At 44.2% G+C, this 25,819-nt stretch overlaps 1 protein-coding gene across 1 annotated transcript in view; it reads right to left on the bottom strand.

Moving 5' to 3' along the window:
• Positions 1-25,819, bottom strand: part of ZNF185 (zinc finger protein 185 with LIM domain) — an 82,184-nt gene that overhangs the window by 6,666 nt on the left and 49,699 nt on the right. Inside the window, exons 24-32 of the mRNA XM_066582125.1 lie at positions 18,523-18,573; positions 16,025-16,084; positions 13,298-13,426; positions 11,891-11,983; positions 11,411-11,515; positions 4,727-4,816; positions 4,516-4,620; positions 2,701-2,772; positions 2,226-2,309 (exon numbers count right to left, since the gene is read on the bottom strand). Of these exons, the coding sequence (XP_066438222.1) occupies positions 2,226-2,309; positions 2,701-2,772; positions 4,516-4,620; positions 4,727-4,816; positions 11,411-11,515; positions 11,891-11,983; positions 13,298-13,426; positions 16,025-16,084; positions 18,523-18,573 (789 nt within the window). The remainder of the gene's footprint in view (positions 1-2,225; positions 2,310-2,700; positions 2,773-4,515; positions 4,621-4,726; positions 4,817-11,410; positions 11,516-11,890; positions 11,984-13,297; positions 13,427-16,024; positions 16,085-18,522; positions 18,574-25,819) is intronic.

Raw genomic sequence — 25,819 nt, 5'->3', positions numbered from 1 at the left:
TAAAGTTGTTTTTAAGTCCCAGGAAACCCTTTTAAGACATGCCACAAGCACATCTTAATAGGCAGAAATACATGTCAGCCCTGGAGGCCATGTCAAAGCACCCCACAATCTTATGGGGGGCACTTGGGAGACAGAAGAAACTTATGTCATCTGTTGGGCCATTTAAATGCCACTGTCCGATTTGACACTGGCATCTAAATGGTTAGCCTGTGATCTGAGTTCTCAGATGGTGACTGCTGGAGGTGGGTGTCAGCTATCAAAGGGCGGCTCCATACAAACCCCACTGCTGGAGGGCGTATGTGTCATGAGTATAAAATCCAGACAAGGCTTGAAATTCACAGCAGCTCAGTGGTTAGCCCTCTTATCTTGTGGCACTGGGGTCCTGGGTTCAAATCTGGCAAAGAGTAACTTCTGACTGCAGTTTGTATATGCCTTATCTCCCCATATATCAAAAATGTCCGAATAGGTGACTACAGATTGTGAGCCCCAATGGGGACAGAGCCCAATATAAGGGATGACAATCTGTGTTCACTGCTACGGAATATGTATACATTGAGCTAAATAAATAAATGTCTCGGTAATCCTCTCCAGTTTGTGTGGTTGGTAGGAATTCTCTTTTAAAGGCCCATTTAGACCAGACGATTCTCTGTCTTTTGAGCGAGAATCGTTGGATCTAAGTGAACGGACATGGTACAGTTTTCATGTACAAGTTGTTACTTGCTCAATTCTAGTTTTCTTGAATTGAGCGCCGAACTCTTATCAGCGGTGCGGGCTGTTATCAGTCAGCAGCGCTGATAAGATTCTTACAGCCTGTGTCCCGCTGGTAGCTCACAGTGGGGATGCGAGTTGTAATCATGGAGAACAATACAGCCGTTTACTTATGCAGAACAACTGCATTGTTCGCCAAGCAATAGTGGCGGTGTGCCACTCCGTCTGCATAGCTCTTAAGTAGCTACTTAGCTACTGTAGACTATGCAAAGATGCTCGCTCGAAACTGTCACTCAAAGTGTTTTTTGAGCGGCTTTTGAGTGACCATCTGTCAGTGTAAATGGGGTCTTACTGTGTTGCCACTTATCCCTTTCCCACCCTTTGGATCTTACATCTTTATAAGAACACCTTCCTCATCTGAATGTCAGCTATTACATAAAGAAATCTAGACTCTGCATATCTACATATGTGATAATAACTGTATTTCCTCACAAAGTCTGCATCTTGACAATAGCTGAGAGATGTGGTGGGGATAGCGGGTGAGAACACTCAAAACTCAAGGCAAAAACTTCATTTGTAGTTTTACCTTTAAAAGTCAGAGCAGCGAGTGTTTCTATGGAGCGGCCCCTCTGGGATTGGGTACCCACAGAGCTGTATTTGCAGCATCAACTGTGAATTAGTCTTCATGACTGATCCTCAGTGTTACCATCAAAGGGAACATGTCTCTTCCAATCGCTGTCTGTTCGGGAGCCGCGCTGACATTTCATTTTCTGTCGTTTTTTTGCTTAGTATAACTGACACATTAATATTTTACTGCACAAAAAATGAAATCTGGGTCATAAAGACGCAGCACATATTAGATGTATGTAAAGCTAAGCTTGGCCATTCCGGAAGACATGAGGGATAATGAAAATATCCTGGAATTGATGTATTTTTGTGGAAGCTAATAAATAACATAATGTATGACATAATATCCGATATATCGAGAGAAGTGATGTCATCTTACAGAAGAATAAACTACTTTCTCACAGAAAAACAATAGACATCCGAGTAGGTAAAGAGCATTCTATCTAGCTTGTATCTATGCCGTATCCCATCCATCCCTTATACTAGCCTTCCCGTATCCCATCTATCCTGTATCCCATCCATCCCGTATTCCATCCATCCCTTATTCCATCCATTCCTTATTTCATCCTTCCCGTATCCCATCCTTCCCGTATCCCATCCTTCCCATATCCCATCCTTCCCATATCCCATCCTTCACGTATCCCATCCTTCACGTATCCCATCCTTCACGTATCCCATCCTTCACGTATCCCATCCTTCCCGTATCCCATCCTTCCCGTATCCCATCCTTCCCGTATCCCATCCATCCCGTATCCCATCCATCCCGTATCCCATCCATTCCGTATCCCATCCATTCCGTATCCCATCCATTCCATATCCCATCCATTCCGTATCCCATCCTTCCCGTATCCCATCCGTCCTGTATCCCATCCATATGTCACTCTGCTTACCTCAGTGTTGCACTGCTATACAGATAACTGGAATTACTGCTGAAGGGTATGCTCTCCAAATCATCTGAGAAATCAGAAATGCTCCTGAATGGGAAAGAATATGTATCTTTAACACTAGCCTCGTGGAGAAATATAGAGCGGTGGCCTGTCATTAGAACTGGCCATCAACGTGTGATTGGTGGTTGTCAGACCCGATAGCGGCCACAGCCCATTTAATGTGTATTCAGCTATATTGACAGATGCGGCTGTGCATGCCGCTGATGGACAGATCTCTCCCTATTACTGTGCATATGAGAGCTGTCAATCAGCGGCATGAGACAGCAGTGAATATATAAATATTAATTAGTCACACCGGACTCCGCTCTGCCCAGGCTGCACACGTTCAGTACTGACCGACCACTAGGGTGTACGTACCCCAGGGATGATTAGAGGCCTAACAGGTTCCCTTTATATCTTATAGTAGCACATGGTTTACCCTGTGGTTGTTGGAGATTTCATGCTCTCTCGTGAATTCACATACTCCTTTACAAACAGGACTCCTTTGCTGCTGTAAAAAAGAATAAAATAAAACCGTAACGTAAAAATGATGCATAAAGGCGGCCATTAATGTGCTCTGTATATGGTGATAAATGTACAACCTGTTTAAAGCTCCTGCAGTCCCGCAGGTTCAGGTTGGGTTCATATACTGTTCACTTACTGAAGCATTACATATCAGAATGACTGGAAGAAGTAGAACTTCCCACCCCTGTCATTCAGAAAGTGTAAACAAAGAAAGAACTATCAAAAATAGTTTTCAGGCCGGTTTCACATCTGCAATGGAAACTGCAGCCGGAGGCTCCATCACTGATCTGGCTCAAAATAGTGTTTCTTCTTCTGTCCATAAGCTGGGCACCTGAGCGGAAATCGAACAGACCTCATTATAGTCAATGGGGTCCGTTTGGCATTGTTCGATTACGTTCTGAGACGGAGCCATTCGGCCGCGGGGATTCCCTTTTCCTGCTCCCTGAAACCACAATTACATTCAACAATGTTCAACAATGATTGAACGGCTATGATTGGTCCCTGCGCTCAGCCAATCAGAGGCAGAGCTTTCAGGGGGCTGTGATTTTTAAGAAGAAATTATTTAGAAGAGTGCCGGGGAGAAGATGCCCCAGAGCCCCGCCAGCTCTGCTAGGTGATGTATAATTTTTTTTTCCCAGCAGCTAGGGATTATTTTCAGGGAAGGGCTTATATTTCAATCCCTGCAGGGGTAACTTCATCCCATTGCTGTCAATGGGGCGGCAGCAGCGCCAGCCCCATTGAAAGCAATGGGATAGCATTGTAATACTCTGCCACAGCTATCACAGCTGTGGCAGGGAATTCTTTCATCCCCACAGGGAGACCCATCATCACTGAACATTATGACAGTGCTGTCACAGTGTGCAGGGATGAGGGGACTCCCCACGGGGATTAACAACTCTCGGGGAGTCTCCTCATCCCCGCAGGGACTAAGGGGTTACAGTGGGACATTTAAAAGGTGTTTTTTGCCAGAAGCACCTTTTAAATGCCCTGCTGTAAGCAGTGGGGAAGCTATGCACAGGAGTTTCCATTAACTCCTGCCCCCATAGGAGTCAATGGAAACTCCGGCAAAACGCGCCCCTATGTCCTACCTTATTTAGGTGCGTGCTGTGTTGCGCTGCTAATCCCACACATATGAACACTTCTATAGGAACCCATTGGTTCTTTTAGAAGCGAGCATTATGCGCACGTAAAAAACACGCGGTCGTCTGACTGAGCCCTAAAGAGGAAATTCTAGGCTATAAAGATAACCATTACTGTATAGAACCTGTAAGGCTGCGTTCACACTTTGTGTTTTTTGTTATTTTTTTGAACTGCAGTTAAAGAAATCATCAACAAACCGCATGTATTTATAAAAAAAGAATGCATGGTTGAAAACAATGTATCCATTTTTTGAAAACCTCACGCATTTCTTTGATGCATTTTATAATTGTAACTTTAAAAACCGCAACAAACAACGTGAGGTGTGAATGCAGCCTAAACAGGAGAAAATACATACACCGGTATAATCCTAGAATCACAATATAATCGATATAAAGAGAAAGACGTGACATGTTCTATTGGACACCATATTATACCTCCATTGGAGATATTGCTTCTAATGAAGACCATCAGACACAGAGTGCCGCACGGACCACCATAACTGTATGAGGGCACGCTCCGAAGGTGTTAGAATGACTAGTAATCAGGCTCTACTATACTCTATATCTATTGCATATAGACTATAGCTTACCTGGATGACTGGGCATCATATTGGCTGGCTTCATACGCTAAGGGGTTCTCATATTGTGTCTCCATGGTGGTAGTTGAGAAGTCTGATCTGGTGCTGGATACAGATCTGGAAGTAACGAGATTGATTGAAGTCATCAGTTGAGTAACCACTGCTTTATTCTTCATTGAATGCCAAGTCATGCACATTATGTTCATCCCTTCCATCTACTTACCGCACAGATCTGTTGTCGGAGTTGTCCACGTACTCTCTGAATGAGGGGACTGTAGAGCGAGTTGTAGTAACTGTACTACGTGAGCTGGATCTAATTAAGAGACCACAAATACCACGTTCAGACAAGTCATTAAGTAGGGTATGCCCTGCCTCTAGCACTGCCTTTACACTTGCAAGTCCTTTACTACATACAATACAATGTAATTACTGATGGTAAGCTCATCAGTACGCTGTGACAATGCGATTACAACTGCTTATGCCGCAGTCAAATATTTCCTGCATGTACGGAATTAAATCTAGGCATTAGTATTTTAGAAGACAATTTGCTTTGCTACATTAAGTCAATTTCCCGCTTTGGAATGTAATCAGCCCAGATAATCGTATAATGTAATTGCTGCATATTAATTGGTCTTAAATAGATAAGAAACTAGTCAGAAGAAGCTGTCAGAAGATGCTGCCATACAGCATCCACTCGTCAAGACAACCCATGCCATTTGTCTTTGCTAGCAATCCCCTTTCTTAGCTAGAGCCAGGTCCGTCCCCGCAGGGGAGATGTATAGTTGGCTACTGATTCCCCCATGAATTATACATGATCATTGAGGTTTCTGAAGCCTGATCAGTATCATGGTGGTTGCCAAAGAAGGGTGAAAGCTATTACTACTGATCAGGGCTGAATGAGGGCATATAAGGGGGCTATTATTACCTAATGGGGGCATATAAGGGAACTGTTATTACTGAATGGGAGCATAAGTGTACATTATAACTAAATGTGAGCATATAAGGGGGCATTATAATTGAGTGAAGGCATACAATGGCATTATTAATGAACAGGGGCATTGTAACTGAGTGGGGACAAGTGGGGGGCTTAAAGGGCATAACTGCTATTTAGGACACTGAAAAAAAGGATTGTGTAGAGGTATGGACAACAAAGACAGGTTGCTGGAAAATCGAGGAGCCAAAGATGTCTGTATGCAATTCTGCAGACAAAAGTTGTGATCAGGTGAAGTCATCATAGTGGTCTGGGTCACAAGGAGAAGAAAATGTAAAGTGAATAACTTCAGTCAGAGAGGACATCACTAGTTATTATGTAGTAGGCTTGGTTCTGTTATCATATCTATGCAGTAAGCTCAGTTCTGTTATCGTATGTAGTAAGCTTGATTCTGTTATCATATCTATGTAGTAAATGTCAGATATATTTTAGAACTTTAGACTAATTGGGGAGCCTACAATTTTCATACAGCCAAGGAAAGCCTTAATCTGCTCCAGGGTGAGGCAACTTCTATAAAAACTTTACCAAGCCGCTTCTCTGCAGTTATACTATATATGTTTCTAGGGAAGCAGTGTGACAACCATTATGCACATCACTTAAGCTCTTAAAGGGGTTGTCCCGCGCCGAAACGGGTTTTTTTTTTTTTCAACCCCCCCCCCCGTTCGGCGCGAGACAACCCCGATGCAGGGAAGTAAAGAAAGTTTACCGGAGCGCTTACCTTAGTCCCCGCGCTCCGGTGACTTCAATACTTACCGCTGAAGATGGCCGCCGGGATCCTCTGTCTTCGTGGACCGCAGCTCTTCTGTGCGGTCCATTGCCGATTCCAGCCTCCTGATTGGCTGGAATCGGCACGTGACGGGGCGGAGCTACACGGAGCCGCTCTCTGGCACGAGCGGCTCCATAGAAGACTGCAGAAGACCCGGACTGCGCAAGCGCGGCTAATTTGGCCATCGGAGGGCGAAAATTAGTCGGGCTCCATGGGAACGAGGACGCTAGCAACGGAGCAGGTAAGTAAAAAACTTTTTATAACTTCTGTATGGCTCATAATTAATGCACAATGTACATTACAAAGTGCATTATTATGGCCATACAGAAGTGTATAGACCCACTTGCTGCCGCGGGACAACCCCTTTAAGCCTATTCTGGACCAGGAACCTGTTCTACCCTGCTTGCCCTGGCCCTCCACATAAGCACTACAACTTAGTATATGGTGCTTATAGCTGTAAACAGGTTCCTTTTAATGACTTCTCCTAAGGATGGGTCATCAATATTATAGTACCATAAACCCCTTTAATGCCCTGTGATATGTTAATACGCATACAGATATGTCCGATGTGCTATGTACTTCCCACGCACATCACACATGAATTACAGTAACTAAAGCTCATTATATTCTGCATGAAAGCCTTTATGTGGAGACAAAGATATGAACAGTCAGTAACGCCGTACAATCACTCGCCGCTTCATCCAGGCTCGATTTTTCTCGGCATTCATGGGATGCGAGCGAGGTCACACAAGGCAGAAGAATGGGGCGGACAATGAAGCAGTACAAAATGGGCATATCCCTAATCGTTGCTGACAAGCTGGAGAAAGCTCAATGTAACAGTCCTGGAAGACTGAGCAAGGAGGCTACTGTATGTTAACCCCATCGCTGTCAATCCCCGGCCTAGGGGGCGCTCTCTTTGCTGTTCGCACCATTTGCTATTATGTGGATAAAAAATGCTAGATATGTAGAATGAACCGTGTAATCAGAGGGCTCTCCATATTGTCAAGCACACGGTGCTCAATGGAGAAAAGATATTGCAAGTGACATTTATAAAATGACTTCTGACATTCTCTCAAGTAACTAGAATTCTCTAAGGAACTTTGGATGAAAAAACTGTACAACAGTCTCAAGTATCCCGACATGTTTGGAATTCCTGATATTGCTGAGAGTCATCCACACCTTTTTTCCGAGTATGAAAGCATTACTGCGTTTGCCATACGCAGAAAATGTCACTTTGGAGCTTGTAGACTGGATACAACTGAAGTAAGCTCTTATCTGGGAGTTGTATTAAAGGGGTTGTGAAAAGTTGTCCACAGGAAAGGGGATAACTTTATAATCATTGGGGGTCAGACCGTTGTGACCCCCAACAATCTCCAGATCAGGGGTCCCAAAGTTTCTTGCATGAATGTAGCAAAGGTGAAGCAAGTGCACTGGGTTCCATTCATTTTAACAGGAGTGCTGAAAATTCCCGAGTATGAGCGCTCTGCAAACTTTGGCGCTGTAATTGAAATGAATGGAGTGATGGTGCATATGCTTGACTGTCATTTAATTCATGTAGGGAACTTCGGAACCTCAGCTCTTGGCACTGGTGGGGGTCACAGTGGTTGGACCTCACCGATCATAAAGTTATCCCCTGTCCTATGGTTAGGGAATAACTTTAGAAATTGGCACAACCCCTTTAAAGGATATGCCATGAAGGATATACATAGTAACATAGTATGTAAGGCCGAATGAAGCCAATGTCCATCTAGTCCAGCCTGTTTATTCTCCTGTGTTGTTGATCCAGAGGAAGGCAAAAAAAAACCCAAGAGCAGAAGCCAATTAGCCCTTTTGGGGGGAAAATTCCTTCCCGACTCCCTAATGGCAATCAGACTGTTCCCTGGATCAACCCCTAATAGTTCCTACCTGCCTGTATACCCGGATTAACAGTTAACGTAAGATTTATAACCTATAATATTCTTCCGCTCCAGAAAGACATCAAGTCCCCTTTTAAACTCCTCTATGGATTTTGCCATCACTACGTCCTCAGGCAGAGAGTTCCACAGTCTAACTGCTCTTACAGTAAAGAACCCTTTCTATGTTGGTGATGAAACCTGCTTTCCTGTAGACGTAGCGGATGCCCTCTCGTTACCGTCAGGAAATGCCATAAAAGTCTACTAGATATGGGCCCCAGTTTTCGGACACACACCTACGGTATCTCTAGTTCTGGCTCAATACGTTGGGCAGGGGTGGTTGGGAGAATAGAAACAACTGAGTAGGCTGTAACTTTAATAGAAGAGAATGGGAGTTGCGGAAACAGAGGAGCACAGTGAGCTAAGCTGTTTCCACAGCTCCCAAGTTACATGCACAGAGCAGCTCACTGTGCGATACGGTTTCTGTAATCCTCATGCACTCTTATGGGAATTAAGAAAACCGCTTAAAACAGCCCATTTGGATATCTCTGTAACTATCGACCACCCCGGCCACTGCATTCAGCCAGACCAAGGGACGTGCGAGCCAGAACTAGAAGTAGGTGTGGGTTTCCTTAAAGTCTGTACAGGTTGCAGCCACAGTATGCAAACAAGAATATTTCTATTCCCTGAAAGCAATCGGAGAGAGAAAGAGTTGCAGAACTTTTTATTATACAATGACTAAGATTTCCACCAAACCGGAAGAGTCCTTTAGCTGCAGTCCAACCTGAATGGTTAGTGGGGTTCGGTTTTAATATGGTAATAATCTTTTTTATGAAGATTCTGCCTCTAGGAATTTGGAGAATTTACTATTTCCTATTAACTCTTAACTGTCAGTTTAAAAGTCTCTTATGTGTTAGTAATAGGATTAACATTCACAAGGCGTATAAGGTACATTATGTAACAACAAAGGAGAATGCGCTGTCTGTAGGTTACTGATGGGTAAACAACGGCATCTAAACCACATCATCATCTTTATAGCAGAAGAGAAGGCATTTCCACTCACTATTATATACAGCTGACTGTACATAGCGATAACCTCAAGGCGATTAGTCACTCAGGTATAGTATAGTAGGGAGCACTGGTAGAACCCGTTCTCCACTGTAGCCGCTTCCTTCAACAGCCCCAAGCATGTTGGGAATGCGGAAAACCCACATAGAGGTGTAAACTGTGGACAGAACACTAATAGAAATGTCTAATCTTCTGCCTTCAGGCCCATCGGGTGCTTATCTATTGGACAGTCTACTCCCTTTGTTGAAATGTGACCTAGGAATTCTCTTGGATAGATGGAAACCTTTCTTCTGGATCATTGAGTTTGTGTGGGGTGTTGTTGGAGTGACTACAGGTGCCCATACACCTTCAATAGCTGTCGGCTGAGTGCTTACGCCTTTTGAATGGCAGAGGGGAATACATTGCTGTGAGTCAGCTCTGATGGAGGCTTATTTCAAGGGAGAACGAAAGGGTTGAATGTTGAAATTCAACGTGCCCTATCCTTCTTGGCTCTGACATAACCTAAAGGGGAGCGTCAATACACATGCAATATTTGGATGGTCCCCACAGACTTGGTGGGTTCAGACAAACTTTCCCTAATATGTATGGGGCCCTTTAAGAGGTATTTCCATCTCGGGAATCCTATTTCAGTGTGTTCAAAATCTCAAAACAATGCACTCATAAAATATGTCTAAAATGCTCCATTCTCCAGGTATTGCAGATATTGACTCCTCTGTCCTCTGGTTGTTTACTGCCTCTTAACTGGAAAACCGACCACCTCTTCTATGGAGTGAAATAGTAGAGGAGGCCTTTGCTCACGCACTTCGTTTTTCTAAACCTGTTGGCCTGGATCTCAGGCTCATGCGCACCAGTTTTTGGCCGGGCCACCATTGTGCTCTGGTATTCCTTCTCATAACAAAGTTTGTCAAACAAGCAGTAAACAACCAGAATGCAGAGGAATCAAAAGCTGCGATATCAGGAGAACGGAGCACTTTGGGAAAAAACAACTAATGGGTGAATGCATTGTTTTACAATTTTGAACACATTGAAATAGAATTCCTGTGATGAATATACCCTTCTAAGGGGGTATGAAAAGTGTATTAGGCTCTCCACTGTAACAGCCTGATCACAGGCTGTCCAAATAATTGTCCAAGTTCCCTGCAGCACCACTACAGGTGGAATTACATGGACACTAACTTTTCACATAACTTGTGCTCATCTAACAGCCTGTGTGTATCATCAATCTTGTAATATACTTGCATTCAAAATTATTTTTTGTTTTACCACTGAAAACCAAGTATGAAGTCTAAACCACGAGGGGATCTCCTTTCTCCTTTTCAGCACCTTCGTAATCCACTACCTATTCTTAGGCATTTGGCTTCTCTAGTTGCAGGGACATGGGGACACTGCTAGTTACTGCATGCACCAGAGGGGCAGGCATTGATATACTGCCTTGCAGCTGATGGGAGAAGAGCTATGCAAGGCAGTATGGGAAGTGTGGGAGAGGAAGTCCCGGGCAGTATAGGACCATTGGAATGGTAGCAGGGTAGCAGAAAAAGAGCAAAATCTACTTAGAACTGAATTAACAGAGCCTAAACTGGATGCAAAGAGCAGCGGCCAATGAAGACCTGAGCTGCAACTCAGATATGCTTTAACAGCCGGGTTATGTTTCCAGGATAACCACCTATAAATGGCACTACATAGACAAAGTTCTTCCTTCTGGAGGGGAGCTATTTGCTATACCTTTTCCGAGGCTCCACTGTCCTACAGACTCCCTACTAGTTAGTTCTACCTTAGCTAACCAGAGAAACACTACCCTTCATTAGGTAATATAGTCGCCTCAAATACCCCGTTTCCCTGAAAATAAGACATATCATGATTTTCCAGAATTTTTGAGGATACTTGAAGGTAGATGATGATACACAACACTTAATGTATCCATACAACTCAGATAGCTGTCATCTGAACACCTATTTGGCTGACAGTTATTCTTCTCAGTCCCCCGTACTTTGCCCACATGCATGCGTTCTCAATAAGTAGGATAATAAGCTGCTGCCAACATGCCCAATCCTTCTTTCCTCTAACATGCTCCATCAGGGGAGCGTATGGAAATTCTCATCTTCATCCGACATTCATCTAATATTTTCGGCCAACTTTATTATTACTGATTTCACTGTAATCTTCGTGAAATGAATAGAAACTGTAAATTACCTAGATGGGCCTGCTTCTAGCATTGTGTCTTCAAGAGTCTCTGGAAGCCTGTATTCGGACTCTGTAACTGTACTGCTAATGCTTTCCCGGGGACGTGGGGTGGGCCTGAAATAAAGAGAAAGGCATGAGAGGCATTAGCTATTCATCAATAGTCAAGAGGTCTTGTCATTGGCCCTAGTGAGATACAGTCTGAGCCCAAGAGGGATCTTAAATACATGATCATTACGTAAATACTATACATTACTGAAAGCTGACATTGGACTTCAAAATGGCGGAAGTTGCCGCAGTTTAGATTTCTGAATAAGTAATTAACTTTAATGACTCGGCGCAGCAACATCAAGAAGAGGGATGCGGTTCTCCTCAGATACTTAACAGATTATACGTGTTGTCTCCGGTTAGACATATGTAAGGCTGTAGTACAAATCATACATATTCACGAGTCATTAGGTAGAGAACAATATGTGAGATGGAGGTAATGACCTTGGAGAGCTACTTCTCTGCTCTGGAGTACCAGGGCGCTCGGACTGAGTATCTGAGGTTGTATCAGTCAGTCGTCTGTTTCCAAAAGATAGTCTGTCGATAAATAAACATTCATTACAATATATTATATAAAGTCTGAACATGGCTGACTGTGAAAGCAATGTTACATCTTAATTACAGTTTATATATAGTTGTATGGTCACTGACCACAGCTGGCACCCCCTATACCTTCTGCTTCCACCGGCAGTGGCCATCCATGTTCTCCTCCTGTCAGCAGATGCTGCACCATGCATCCATCCGGACCCCTGACACTGTTACATTTTAAGTGCATACACACATGATTGGCTTGCCTCTTAAAGGGCCAGCTTTCCAAACCCCAACCAATCTGGTTTGTTATGTGATTATTTAGGGCACCTCCCCTACTGGAGGGCAGCTGAGCAATCGGTTACTTTTGGTTCCGCAAAGGAGCTGTAGTATGAAGATTCCTTTTTTGTTTGACCATGTGCGATTCACACTGCTTTTCCGTCTTCTCCTATCCTGATGGCAGATTGTACTTTGACCATGATTTATCTACTTGCTGCCTGCCATGACCCTCTACCCATCTCACTGTTACACAGAACTCCACCTGTCCTGACCTCAGCTGGTATTTCGACTACATCTCTGGCTGTCCCTCTGTTACTGTGCTATGGTGCTTCTGACCTGTCCATGTCAACTGCCGCTGTACCAAGACTGCCCTTTGGGTAACAGCCTAGGAGCCCTGCAGCTAAGAACAGATCCCAATTGGAGACGATAAAGGTTGAAAACCAGTTGTCTCCTAGGTGCTGCCCTCAGGAATAGCGCAAATTCAAATAATTTGTAACACAGTGTGTCCACACCCCGTGTGATAATATTCCTCCACAAGTGTCTAACTAAATAGTAATGCTGAAGATAATTAATTAGGTGACCTCTATTCTCTATTTTTACATTTTTTTAAATTTTCTGCATGAGTTAAGGTTGGTTTCCCATCCCTGCTCTCGTATTTTCCATTTTGGGGTCCCATAATGGGTGAGCTCACCTTGCCTGCTTTCTGCAAATCATAATTCTCTCAGTATATACACAGATCAGTGTCATAATTTAGCTTGCTCTCTGTAATTATATTCCTTCTGCTGGGTCTTAAATTATTAATTTATTCAAAGGTTAAGATGGACTATGATATCACCCTTTGAATGATAGGAGTGTTGTGTCCCAGAGAGAGGACACAGGAGAGACCCCATTGCAGTACCCAAAGTAGGCATGACTGAACATTAACCCCTAATACTGACGAAGGTATCTTAGTAAAATGATGTCATTGGTGTAATATATAACAAAAAAGGACTGAGCAGCTGATAATTACTATTTGATAATAATAACATTGTGGTTACTTCTTACTGGTTATAGATGAAATCATAATCATCAGCTTCTGATTCATCAAGACTCTCAGAAACTCGGTATCTGGTCTCGCTGGCGCCGGTCTTCTCCACTTCAGTGATGACAGCGGGCTTTATAGGCTGATTGGTTCTGAAGAATAAAGCATGTTGGATTCAAAAGATTTATAGGAATACTTAACTAAGATCGTGTTCACATCGGCATCAGAGGTTCTGTCCTAGGACTGCTTCTCAGATGTCCATTAAATTCCAGGCCAAGATATCAGGCATGCTGCACTATTTCACCTGGTAAAATGACGCAGAACGTTCTGAAAACTGGACAGAGCCCATTAAAATCAACGAGGCTCATTTGGTGCTGCTTGTTTTGTAAAGGAACGGGCTTTCTGTTTTCTTGCTCCCATGACGGACAAGGACAATGGAAACCCTAAGAGCGATGTGAACGACCCCTTAGGAGGTAAAATGCAGTACAGCATCATACGAGTTATATTTTAGTGTAAGTTTGAATACAGAATTGTTATGCCTATCCTATTGGGGTCAGCGGAGCCTTCTCTTACATTTCCCCTCCTCCCCCTGACTGTGGTTTCCAGCATTCTCTGGGTCTTCTGTGCGGCATTGGTCCTAATATCCTTCCAGCGGTGGTCTATATCCATAGGGTGCATGTGTGTGCTTGGCCCACCTCTTAAAGGGCCATAGCACACACAAGCCTTTCCGTTTCCAGCCTATCCAGACATTCCCACACTGGAGGGTGCATGAGTAAAGGGTTCCTAGTGTTTCAGTGTTCTGCTTGCTATCTAGTTTTGACCCTTGCATCTATAGCCAGCTTTCCTGAACTCTGCCTGTTGCAACCTTAGCCTGTTTTCTGACTATATTTTGCCTGATTGATGCCATAACCTCCAGTCTGATTTACCGTATTGCATGTATTCCATCTGTCCCAAGCTCAGCTTGCTATAATGACTATGTCATTTTGGTGCCCCACTCTGGTGCTATTTTGCCTGCTTGGGTCAGCTGTTACTGCACAGAGGCTACGCCTGAGGAACAACCTAGCGTTCTCTGCAGTGATGACCAGATCACCAAAAAGGGGTTAAAGGGTGAAAACCAAGGGATCCCATAGAGCATTAGTAGCCCAAAGCCAAATCAGCCTGTCACACAGTGAGTCCCTGCCTGTTGCTCAGCAAGAATATATATGAATATCTCAACAAAATAAGTAACTGAAACTTTGGACTTTTGCCCTTAATTAGGGTACATTAGGTAATTAAAGTTGTCCTTCATGAATGACCATGGCCCCATACATGTCTAAGAATATCCATGTTTGCTTATATCATCTAGGGTCCTTTTACATGGGATGACTGCCTTGCACTTCAATGGCCGACAACTGTCCCAGCACTAAGGTCTGTCATAGACCGAAACGCGTCCTTTCTGTGACTGATGCTGTGACACTCTCTAATAAAGCCTTAGTTCCTTCACTATCGGCTAGCCTTTTTTAGATCTATATATCCCAGCACTAATCGCTCCTGTGCTTTCACACAGGAGCGAGGATCACTGCGTAAATGGAGGTGGAGTTGGCCTGCAGAAACTGAATAATGAACGGATTATCATTCATCGTCGGCATTTACACAGAATGATTATCATTCAGACTCCCGCGATCCAGCAACAATCTGAACGATTCGTTCAGTGTGAAAGGGCCCTTAGATATGAGGTGCAGACCTGTACCTAGAGCTGGGACTGTCTTGTTTTGGGAATCTATGAGACCTCAACAATTGTAGTATCTGACAGGTCTAACAGACTCGTCCTAAAGAAGAAGCCATCTAAATTATGCCAAATAACTCCACTTAGTATATCCCATGTTATAATTCATTTAATTTCAACCATTGACTAATTTTCATTGAATTTTATAACTTCCAAGATTGTTTTTCTACAACTGTTTCCTCGCTAGCTATTGTAAAATGACAACGTCCGTCATCCCAATATACAATTTTCTTGTTTTTCAACAACTGGAAAGCTACAGGTTGAGAACGTTGTAATAGAGGAACTCCATATTATTTTTGTCGAGCTTTGATGTATCTCATGGATGTTGAAGGCCGTTATGGTATTATTTTAGGCTCTAGGCTGTCTTGCTTTAACCTACATCTATAGTAGTAATGACTGTCCCCTTAGACATTTGTTAACCGTGTAAGTATTTCATTTTGTTAAACAGGTTACCCCGAATTTGACTTTTATCATCTTTCCACGGGTGATAAAAGTCTGATTGGTCGAGGACTCCACCAATCCTGAAAATAGAGGTACCATGACCCCCTTTCCTCCTCACTATGGGCTTGCCGCACTGTTCTGCAATGATATAGACACTGAATGGAGCGATGGATGAGCATGCGCGGCTGTCCTTCATTCAATGGGGCTGACGGAAATAGCGAAGTACAAATGCTCAGCTATCTCCGGTGGTCCCACTAAAGATAAATGGAGCAGCACCGTGCATGCTTTACTGCTGCTTCATTCAATCTTCTAACTGTGAGGGGTGCAGTGAGGAGGAGAGGGGAACACGGGATCCCAGTTCTTATGAGTGGTCAGGGTTTCAGCAGTGAGACCCCCACTGATCAGACTTTTAGCACCTATCCTCAGGAAAGGTGATAAAAGTTGATTTTGAGGAAAAATGCCTTTAAGGATCTAAGAGGAAACTTTAATTGGACTTTCTGATCCTTTCATTGCACTGTATAATACATAGCTGTCATACACATACCTGGTGCTGTTCAGCTCTGGGGAGACAATAGTTAATGGAAGTTCTCCTGTAGACTTATCACTGACAACAGAAAATAAAACAAAACTGTCAGTTACATTGTGCGTACTATAATAATAATAATCTTTATTTGTATAGCACCAACTTATTCTGCAGCGCTTTAGTATTCAGTAGTTACCAATCAAATCCAAACATTATCAAATCCAACTATCCTGTCCCAATACAATTACCGGTAAGTGTTTGACTTCCACCGCTTCTAGACTCCAGGGGTTACGGTTTCTCCTTGTGGAGAGTACCACAGGAAAGAGAACCACAAGGACGTTGAGAGTCTTACAGGCCATGCAATGCTGCCTGGGAAAAAGCTATGCAAATGAGCAATGGAATAATCCTCCACCTATTGGAAAGTAGCGATCATATTGCAGTTGTCTTCCAATAGGTGGCGCTGAGGAGGATTATTACATCCCTCATTGGCATTACTTCTAGAAAAAGATTCACACAGAAAATGCAAAATAAATAAATTAATGAATGAATTAAATTAAAAATCTCATATATTCTGTTCTTAGTCTCCTCCTTTTCATTGATCCTATTTTGATTCATATTACAATTAAGACTGGAATATATATAAAGAAATCGTCCTAAGAGATCAGCCATGTCCCCCTCCTCCTCTTTCTCACTGTTGTATGTCTGGCTGTAAGTCAACTAGCTGCGGCAAAAAAGATTGCTAACCCCAATCACATGGGTCTTCCCCAGCCAAAAATTAAACAGTACAGAAGGAGATCTCTCTGCAAGATTTCCATAAGACTGTTTATTTCAAGAAGATGCAGGAAATGCTGCAGACTGACAAACAATAGGGGCAGAATTATGTCCTGTTTACGTCATCATTCATTTCTATACCCCATTTACACAAGATGAGCTGTTGGGCAAACGATGCCCAACAGCTCATCCCAGTGATACTCGCTCCTGTGTTATTACTCACAGCGCTGCTCACCTGGAGGCGGGGCGGCTGGGGAGTATTTTTTGCCCGCTCGCCTTCATTCACTGTAAACAGCCATTCAGAAGTGAATGAGTATTATTTACACTGAACGGCGCATTATTCAATTTTCTGCATGCAGAAACTGAATGACTGAACAACTCTCATTCAGTCGCTGCATGCATTTACAAGGGACAAATATCATTTAAATTCCCAAGGGAACACGGGAGCACAATAATTGTCCCATGTAAATGGCCCTTAGCATTTCTTCACAGTGATTATACTGCCAGTGCATAGATTACCATAGGAAATTCACCTTTATTCATTGTATACTGCACTATACAATGTACAACTAAAGTGTAACTGTACTTTCAAAAAATTTTTGACATGCCCCAGGGACATGTGAAACACTTTGATCACTGGTGGTCCGGGTGCTGGGACCGACAGTGATCACCAGAACGAATCAGCTGAAGCGCTCCTCTGAGCTCTGTTACTGTTTACTAGCTAAGTAGTCCATATACATATACTTGTATACTAAGTAGTCCATATACATATACTTGTATACTAAGTAGTCCATATACATATACTTGTATACTAAGTAGTCCATATACATATACTTGTATACTAAGTAGTCCATATACATATATTTGTATACTAAGTAGTCCATATACATATACTTGAGCCCCTGCCTGGTGTAAATTATACAGGCAATCTACTCCGGCTCGTAGCCGCACAGATGGCCAAGACATGCGCTTCTTCATACATTGATGATTATATTAAGACCAGTGATTGAAGTGCGGTCTTCATAAATTCCCCCCATATACTTCAATTGAATGAACTGCAATACTAGACATTGTCTACAGACATTTTTTTCTAATATCATGCAGCACCTTTAAAGGCAGGGGCGTAACTATGGAGGATGCAGGGGATGCGGTTGCACCCGGGCCCAGGACCCTTAGGGGGCCCATAAGGCCTATCTTCTCCATATAGGGAGCCCAGTACTATGAGTAAAGCATTATAGTTGGGGGCCCCGTTACGGGTTTTGCATTGGGGCCCGGGAACTTCAAGTTACACCTCTGTTTAAAGGGAACCTGTGAGCCCCATAAACTACATTATCGGACTCAGATTGAGGGAGCAGGAGTTTCGGGGAGTTGCTTGTTATACTCTCCCGGTCTCCTGTTCCAGCGCTGTGCTCCTGACAAATCCACACATGCACACGGTGTGACTCCCTTCGGAAGGCCGTGTGGCACACCGCTCTCGTTGAACTCTATGGGGACACGCATGGACAGAGCGGTCTGAAGAGTCATACTGTGTGAGTGCGCTTATTTCTATGGAGCCCAGCACTGGAATCTATGATCTCCTTGAGTATAAAAAACACCCCGGAACCCCGTTCCCTTACATTTGAACCCCCTAATGCAGCTTATGGGGCTCACATGTGCTGACAGGTTCCCTTTAACTTGAATGCAGAGAACAATTTAATATACAAATCAAACCAAATAACCAGCCAGTCCCGGTAGGGTGTAACACTGACCTGTCTTTGTTACTTTGGCGGGGCACCGGTGTTGGGGCTTCCTTTGCTATCCTATTAAACAACATAGACATATAATGATTACTATTATGAACAGAGTACAAGTTAGGGTAACATTTCCATTACAAAACAAGCTCCGACAAGGTCAGCCATTGATGTACCTGACAGTAGCTATGACTATAACTCTTTGCCCTGGGCCCTCCAATATCATTGAGCTGCACTGACCAATTCAGAGCATGATTAGGCTACATCATCATAGCGGACTAGAAGGGTAGTCCGACGAGTCCCGACCTTTTCCAGACCCTTGGACAATGCTAGAGTCTGTCTCTATAGCTACATTTTGCCTTTCTTCTCCAGTTCATTACATATGACAACCTTCACATATCTGGCCACCATTATTATATCATACATGACTAAGTCTATTGTTATTACACAACACAAAGGCTCGGCAGGTGGAGCCATCCTCTAAAAATATCCGCAACGTCTACAAATGGAACAAATCAATCAAAGATGGACATTGTTTGTTTCGCCCAACCATAGTTTGAATTGCTCAATCTCTGATCAAAGATAAGAGTGACTGTAGATCTGCTGCTCCCAATCTGACCTTCACAGGAATGATTAACATCTTGAAGACCGGAGTGTTTTTGTCTTAGAAGACCAGACACTTTGTAGCCATTTTATGCATGTGGCTTCTACCTCATTGGAGTTTTTTGCCTTACTCTGGATCAACATTGGGGGGTGATAGGCTGAACTGGATGGACATATTTTTTTTTTCAGCCTAACATACTATATTACTATGGTGACTTAAAAAAAAAAAAATAATAATAATTATAGTACTTGATTTTTAAAAATTTTCATTATTTTAGTAATAAAGTAGAGGAATGGGTTCCCATTTAGTTTCAGACGTTTTGACATATAATTTGTATACTCTCAGGGCGAGCACCCACTGGCGTTTTTTTACCTGCGTTTTGCGTTTTTCCTGCACAGGCATAGAGATTAAGTGTGCTCATGTCCACTGGCGTTTTTAAAATCGCCCCGCCCCGCAAAATCGCATCGCAGCTGTCCTTACACTCTGGCTCCTTTTTTTAATCTAACTTCTCCCATGGTTTTCAATGCTCCCGGAAAAAACGCAACGCAACGCAATTTGCACGCGCCGCGTGGCGTTTTTGCAGACAACATTACTGAAGACTGTGGAAGGGCGGGCATTCTTCACAGGTGCTGTAGGGTGTGTTGGTATAGAAACGCTATGCAACGTTTTAGGATGAGACATTCTCCGCGTTTTGCGTTAAAAAAACGCAGCAAAAAACGCGCGAAAAACGCAAACGCGTAGATGCGAAATCGCTGCGTTTTTCACGCACTAACAACGCAAACGCCAGTGGGTGCTCGCCCTCAGACTGCAGAGCAGTTCTAACAACGGTTTGGATTTGTGTGGATGTTTTTTCTTTTTTTACACATTTCTATTTTATTTTATACATTTTTTTCTTATTTTGGCATATATACCTATTTTAAATCTATGTGTCTACAATGAAATCATATAAGACCTCTGAGGGACATTCACAGTCATCTTTTTTCTTATTTTGGGGTATCCATAGGAGCAGAATCCATAGAAACCCCAGTTACCGGAGAAAACATCCTCTTATGCTGAGAATACCAAGTGTCCGGCAGCACTCCTTAGTAGATCCCAAACATGGGCGAGGTACCTTAACATGTAGAGACACAAAAAGAGGATTATGGGCCTCCCCAATCCTCAAGCGCAGTCCAACAATAATTGAGGTAGCGGCAGCATCAGAGGTGTAATAAAATCAACTTCTCTTTATTGCTCCATGTTAACATGATTTTATTACACCTCTGATGCTGCCACTACCTCAATTATTGTTGGACTTATGCTGAGAATCGTCACTGGCAGAGTTGATCTGTGTCTTCTAAGACTCTGCAGCTCTGCCATGCCGGGCATCACTGACGATTACATGATCAGCGGGTCCTATAGAGGAAACGGCACTGCTGCTTCCTCTGTTCTCTACATAGCACTCACTGAGGACTCTGTAGGCTGGAAAAGAGAAGACAGAAGTAGTTATAAACCACTTCTTCTGCCTTCTCCTCTGGATCCTCGGCTGCCTGCACCTGTCCGGCTCCTGCAGGACCCGGAGCTTTAAAAAATGGTGCAGAATTAAAGCCCAAAACCAAGCGCCATATATTTAAAACACTGGTCCTTATTGGGATAAAGATATACAAAATCTAACATCTATTTATCTGTATCTGTTGTCCAGTTGAAAAGAAACAATTGTTCTCTGTTATCAGCCATTACAAAGTGGGGAAAAGCCAGACTGTATTGTTCTTCAATGAAATTACGGAAAACAGCCTACATGCAAATCCCTGAGTATTTTCCTTTGTGGATGTAGCTGGTGGCTGCCTTAATCCTTCCCATATACATGGGTACCAGTGCAACTATAGACAGTGTACAATACATATCGCATCCATGTGATATAGTCCCAGGCAACTAAGCAATGCCCCCTGTCCTGGAAATATAGTCCTAAGAGTGATCACATCTTAACATTTCAATGCTCACTTACAGCATACAAACTCTAATATATACAACCCCTCTAAGCATTGGATACAGTATCCATATATTATACTTGTACCAGTTAAGTACAACTTTTAGCAGGCTCACTATTGTTGTGGCATTATACTCAGCCAACTACGGTAACCGGCTGGAATTTGTAGTTCCAAAACATGTGAATCTTCAACTAAACTTAAATCTCTTCTAGTCCAAAGCTAACTCTTTAAATTGTAAACTTACTGCACTTCTTCAGCTCGCTGCCTCGTCCTCTTCTGCGAAGTGTAACCTCAACCGCTTCTCACTCAACCAGTTTACTACTGCAGCGCACCTTGAGTGAAATACCAGTCTGTAGGGTGTGATCCGGGTGCTTTTCTACTCCCACTGCCACAGCAATGCCATGAATTAGGCATTGTTAGATTGCAATCATACTTGTATTTTGTGTCACTGCAAATTAATCTAGTTGAGGGCTAAGTGTAACGTAAAATTACGGGGAAGGATGGGTGAGTCAGATAGAAGACCCGTGTCCTGTGTGTGACTGCTGGTGTTCAGTAAATGATGCTCCATTATATATATATCAGTTTATGAAAGTGTAAGAGAATTGGATATGAACGTCCTATTATTACAGATGTCATAGTATTAACCAAGACTCAGAGCTACATGAGATTGGGTCCTCAGAGTACTTTTACATGGGCTATCGGCTGAGAAATCCTTCAGAGTTCTTCTGTTGGATAGTGGTCCCCTGTAAGCCCGACAGGATGCTGTGCCAGAAATCACTTATTAGTCGCTGACTGAAACAAAGCAACTAGTGAGCAACTTCTCGCTACGTGTAAACAGGCAGTAGTTCTTTGAGCGTCTGCCTGTTCACAATGAATGGAGGCGGCACCCAGAAGAGATCTCCAGTGCAGACTGACTACCTGAAAGCACAGAAGCAATCGTTGTTGGGACGATTGTCGGGCACTAAAGCGGCCAACAGTTGTAATGTGTAAAACTACCCTTAGGGATGTGAAAATCAGCCATGTATGAAACATTGGATACATTAGATACATTGGAAGGAGCATGCGAGCGGCGGTGAAGTAGTGACCGTATATTGTTTGCCTGGTGTGTGTTTACACTGAACAAAAACTGGGTAGTTTCACTTGTGCATTGGACCATAACCAAACCTCTAATCAACACCTCTCCCACTGCTTCCCAGTCAGCAAATCACTACGACGCCTGTTTATACTAAAGTATTTGCAGCAGATAAACTATGATTTTTAGGTCCCCATTTAAGATCTGATCAGCGAGAAGCTAATGATCCACTGCTGATCACTTGATCGCTGCACACGGTTTCATCCAACACTCATCATGCAAGCCACTCGATCGAACGATCAATTGCATGGTAATCGTGGCGTGCCCTAAGCCTCTGTCAGCCGCTGCCTAAACCAACATCCTATTTCCTGCAGAGACAAAGGATTGGGCATATTGAGATCTAACATGCCTGATCCTTTTTTTGACAATAATCAGCCAGTCCTGCCAACTTGTATTTATTGTGAACTGCAAGCTTAACGTCTACATATCTGATGAGTGAAATAACCCAAAACTGTCGATATGGAGGTTCCGGCTTAAAAGGTAACCCACGCCCCCGCAGATGCCTGATACATTTGGCTGGGAGCTCTCCATCACTTTGACCTTTTCATCTCTTGCTCACACAGATGACGGCTTACAAGTAACCATAAAAGAATAACGTGCAACGCTCTGAATGTCTTTTCCTGTAGTAATTTATACCTGCCCGTGGCATAAGAGTGTGTCATGTCCAAAGTCACCAGGGGAATTCCTGACTTGTCACTCAGGATGTTTTTACCATATTCCTGCGGCTACTATCGGGTCTAGCCCTGGATTACCTCTCACATCCTCTACATGAGTAGTATGAAGGATTTCAGCATGCCCAATCCTTAGAGATCAGATGCTGCCGGGGAGTGTGACAGCAACTTATTCCCTTTTCCCCATTGAAGATACATGTATACTCGGCCGAGCGTGCATGTTTATAGTGGAGAATGAGCATCCGATATACCGCTATCTTAAGGGGGTTGTGCAAAGAATACAATCCCTGAGCATATGGGCTATTAGGACATATAAAGTGGAGTTCCCCACTTGGGACCCCTCTGTGTGAGCCACACCAGAGAGCCAATTTGTAAGAGCGACTCCTGTCTTGTGGACTTTGAAACACCCCTGTGTTACGGAATCCCCATCCATCTGAATTACTGTCTTGTAATACTATATTTCCCTTGCAGTGGGCACTGCAGAGTAAATGTGTGCTTCCCCCCAGCTAAATCAGCTATTTGCAGGGGTCCCAAAAGAGGGATCCAGGGAGATCTTCCCAAGGCGCCACATTCTGAAAGGGGTTGTCTCTAGTGGGATTGTCAATCAGCCCAGAGGACCTCCTCTCCAAAGGACCAACAACGTGTTATTTGGAGTAATTATGTGGAAATCCACTTTATGTTGTAAATGTGACCCAATAAAGCGGATTTACTAATAGAACATGAGAACTTTACCCCATTATGTTACATGTTTACAATCCATTCAGTAATAGCTCCTTTGTACATTTGTACCGTCGCTTCTAAATAATCAGATCCATAGCTCAACATACAATTTTGCTAATATTTTGCGAGGCCTGGATGTCACCTTTGTTCTGGGCTTGGAAGGGAAGCCTTTGATTTCACGCCAGAGACCACAGGGAATATTGTCATTGTTTATGGCGTTGATGTTGGCAATGTTTTCCCTAATTGTACCGACAGAAATGAATATCTACGTTCATGAGAAAGAAACTACTAACCACAAAATAAGCAAACCGCAGGGAAGTAAACAGCATTACGGACACTTTACATAATGCGCCATTGTGTAATGAGCTGGATCCGTTTTAATTGCATCTTTAAAGATAGCAGAATAAGTAAATATGTTTTGCAATCGGGGTGTTTTCCAAAAAGAGGAAATTTCCTTTTGCAGCGCACGACCCAACTGTCTTATTTTTAGTGTTTATGATCTTGAGAAGTTCCTATGCCATTCTAACTCTGGAGGTTCAATAGAAAACATGACTTATCCCTCGTCTCAAAAAGCAAAGTCATTTAAGTCTGTGAATTGATTTTAAGGTTATTGTAGTTGAGATAGCCTATAAAATATGGCCACTAAAGGAACCTTCATGTGGGACGACCGCCTGACATTTCTCCTGTGCTTTACGCAGAAGTGATAGTTGCTCTATGAATGAAGGTGGAGGTGGCCGGTGATCATTCCAGCTCTCTCCATTCATCGTAAACAGGCAGTCGTTCATAGTTGAATGACTACCTGTTTACATGACCCAACATTCACTGGGCTTTTAGTTCTGCTAAAAAGCCAAGCGACTGATAAGTGAGTGATTTCTCACTCAGTGCCATGCATGTCCGCGGGACCATCATTGCCTGAAAGGAGATGTCTCGAGGAAGCAGTGATTTTTTTTTTTTGCCCAATCCCCCTAATTAAACATACATTACTAAGCCCCCCTGTAAATGACTTTTCTAGCTGGTTTGTACTTACCGTTCCAGCGTTTCAGCAACTTATAAAAGTTTCCCCAAGATGGCCGCCGGCTCTTTCCCCGTCGCTCGCTGCAGCCCGACGTGCGCGCTCCCGAGACGCTGCCAGCTGTGTCTCCATGGCAACCGGACGCCCTGCAGCCGCCGACCAGACGCCCCGCAGCCGCCGACCAGTCACCCACCGCCAGGCAGCAGGTAACCGGCGCTAGCCCCCGGCTCCCCAGCGCTACGCTCCCGGCTCCCCAGCGCTACGCTCCCGGCTCCCCAGCGCTAGACCCTCAGCCCAGGTGAAGGCCCCGGAGCCCAGCGCTGGGCTCCGGGGCCTTCACCTGTCAGTGAACATCACCCCCGACCCATCACTTACCCCCCCGGCCTAGCGACAGCCCCCCCATCGCAGCGACAGCCCCCCCCCCCCCGGCCTAGCGACAGCCCCCCCGGCCTAGCGACAGACCCCCCATCGCAGCGACAGCCCCCCCCCCCGGCCTAGCGACAGACCCCCCATCGCAGCGACAGCCCCTCCCGGCCTAGCGACAGACCCCCCATCGCAGCGGCAGCCCCCCCCCCCCGGCGCATCACAGCGACGACAGCCCCCCCCCCCCCGGCACAGCGGCAGCCCCCCCCCGGCCCATCACTTACCTGGACGGCAGGACAGCTGGACGGCAGGACAGCTGGGCGGCTTCTCCGGACGGCAGCTCCAGTTTCTGCACCTTCCTCTAACAGAGGAAGGTACAGAATGGCCGCTCCAGCGCGCTCCCGAGCAGTGACAGCTCATCTGCGCATGCGCAGAAGAGCTGTAGCGGGGAGCACACTGAAGCGGCTCGTGCTGAAAGGAGAAGACCGGACTGCGCAAGCGCGTCTAAAAAAGCAAGCTGCCAGCGAATTTAGACGGAACCAAGGAGACGGGGACGCTAGCAACGGAGCAGGTAAGTGAATAACTTCTGTATGGCTCATATTTAATGCACGATGTATATTACAAAGTGCATTAATATGGCCATACGGAAGTGTATACCCCCACTTGGTTTCGCGAGACCACCCCTTGAACTCTTTGTTTCTAGCGATAATTCAGGCAATAATTGCCAAGTGTAAAGGTGCCTTAATAGAGATGAGTGAGCGTACTCGGTTCGGGTGTTTTTGCACTCGAGCACCGCTTTTTCCGAGTAACTGACTACTCGGACGAAAAGATTCGGGGGGCGCCGGGGGT

The sequence above is a fragment of the Eleutherodactylus coqui genome, chromosome 10 (assembly GCF_035609145.1).
Source record: "Eleutherodactylus coqui strain aEleCoq1 chromosome 10, aEleCoq1.hap1, whole genome shotgun sequence".
NCBI classification, from domain to species: Eukaryota; Metazoa; Chordata; class Amphibia; order Anura; family Eleutherodactylidae; genus Eleutherodactylus; species Eleutherodactylus coqui.
The sequence above is the reverse complement of the archived record's forward strand: the minus strand, read 5'-3'. Positions and strand labels throughout refer to the sequence as shown.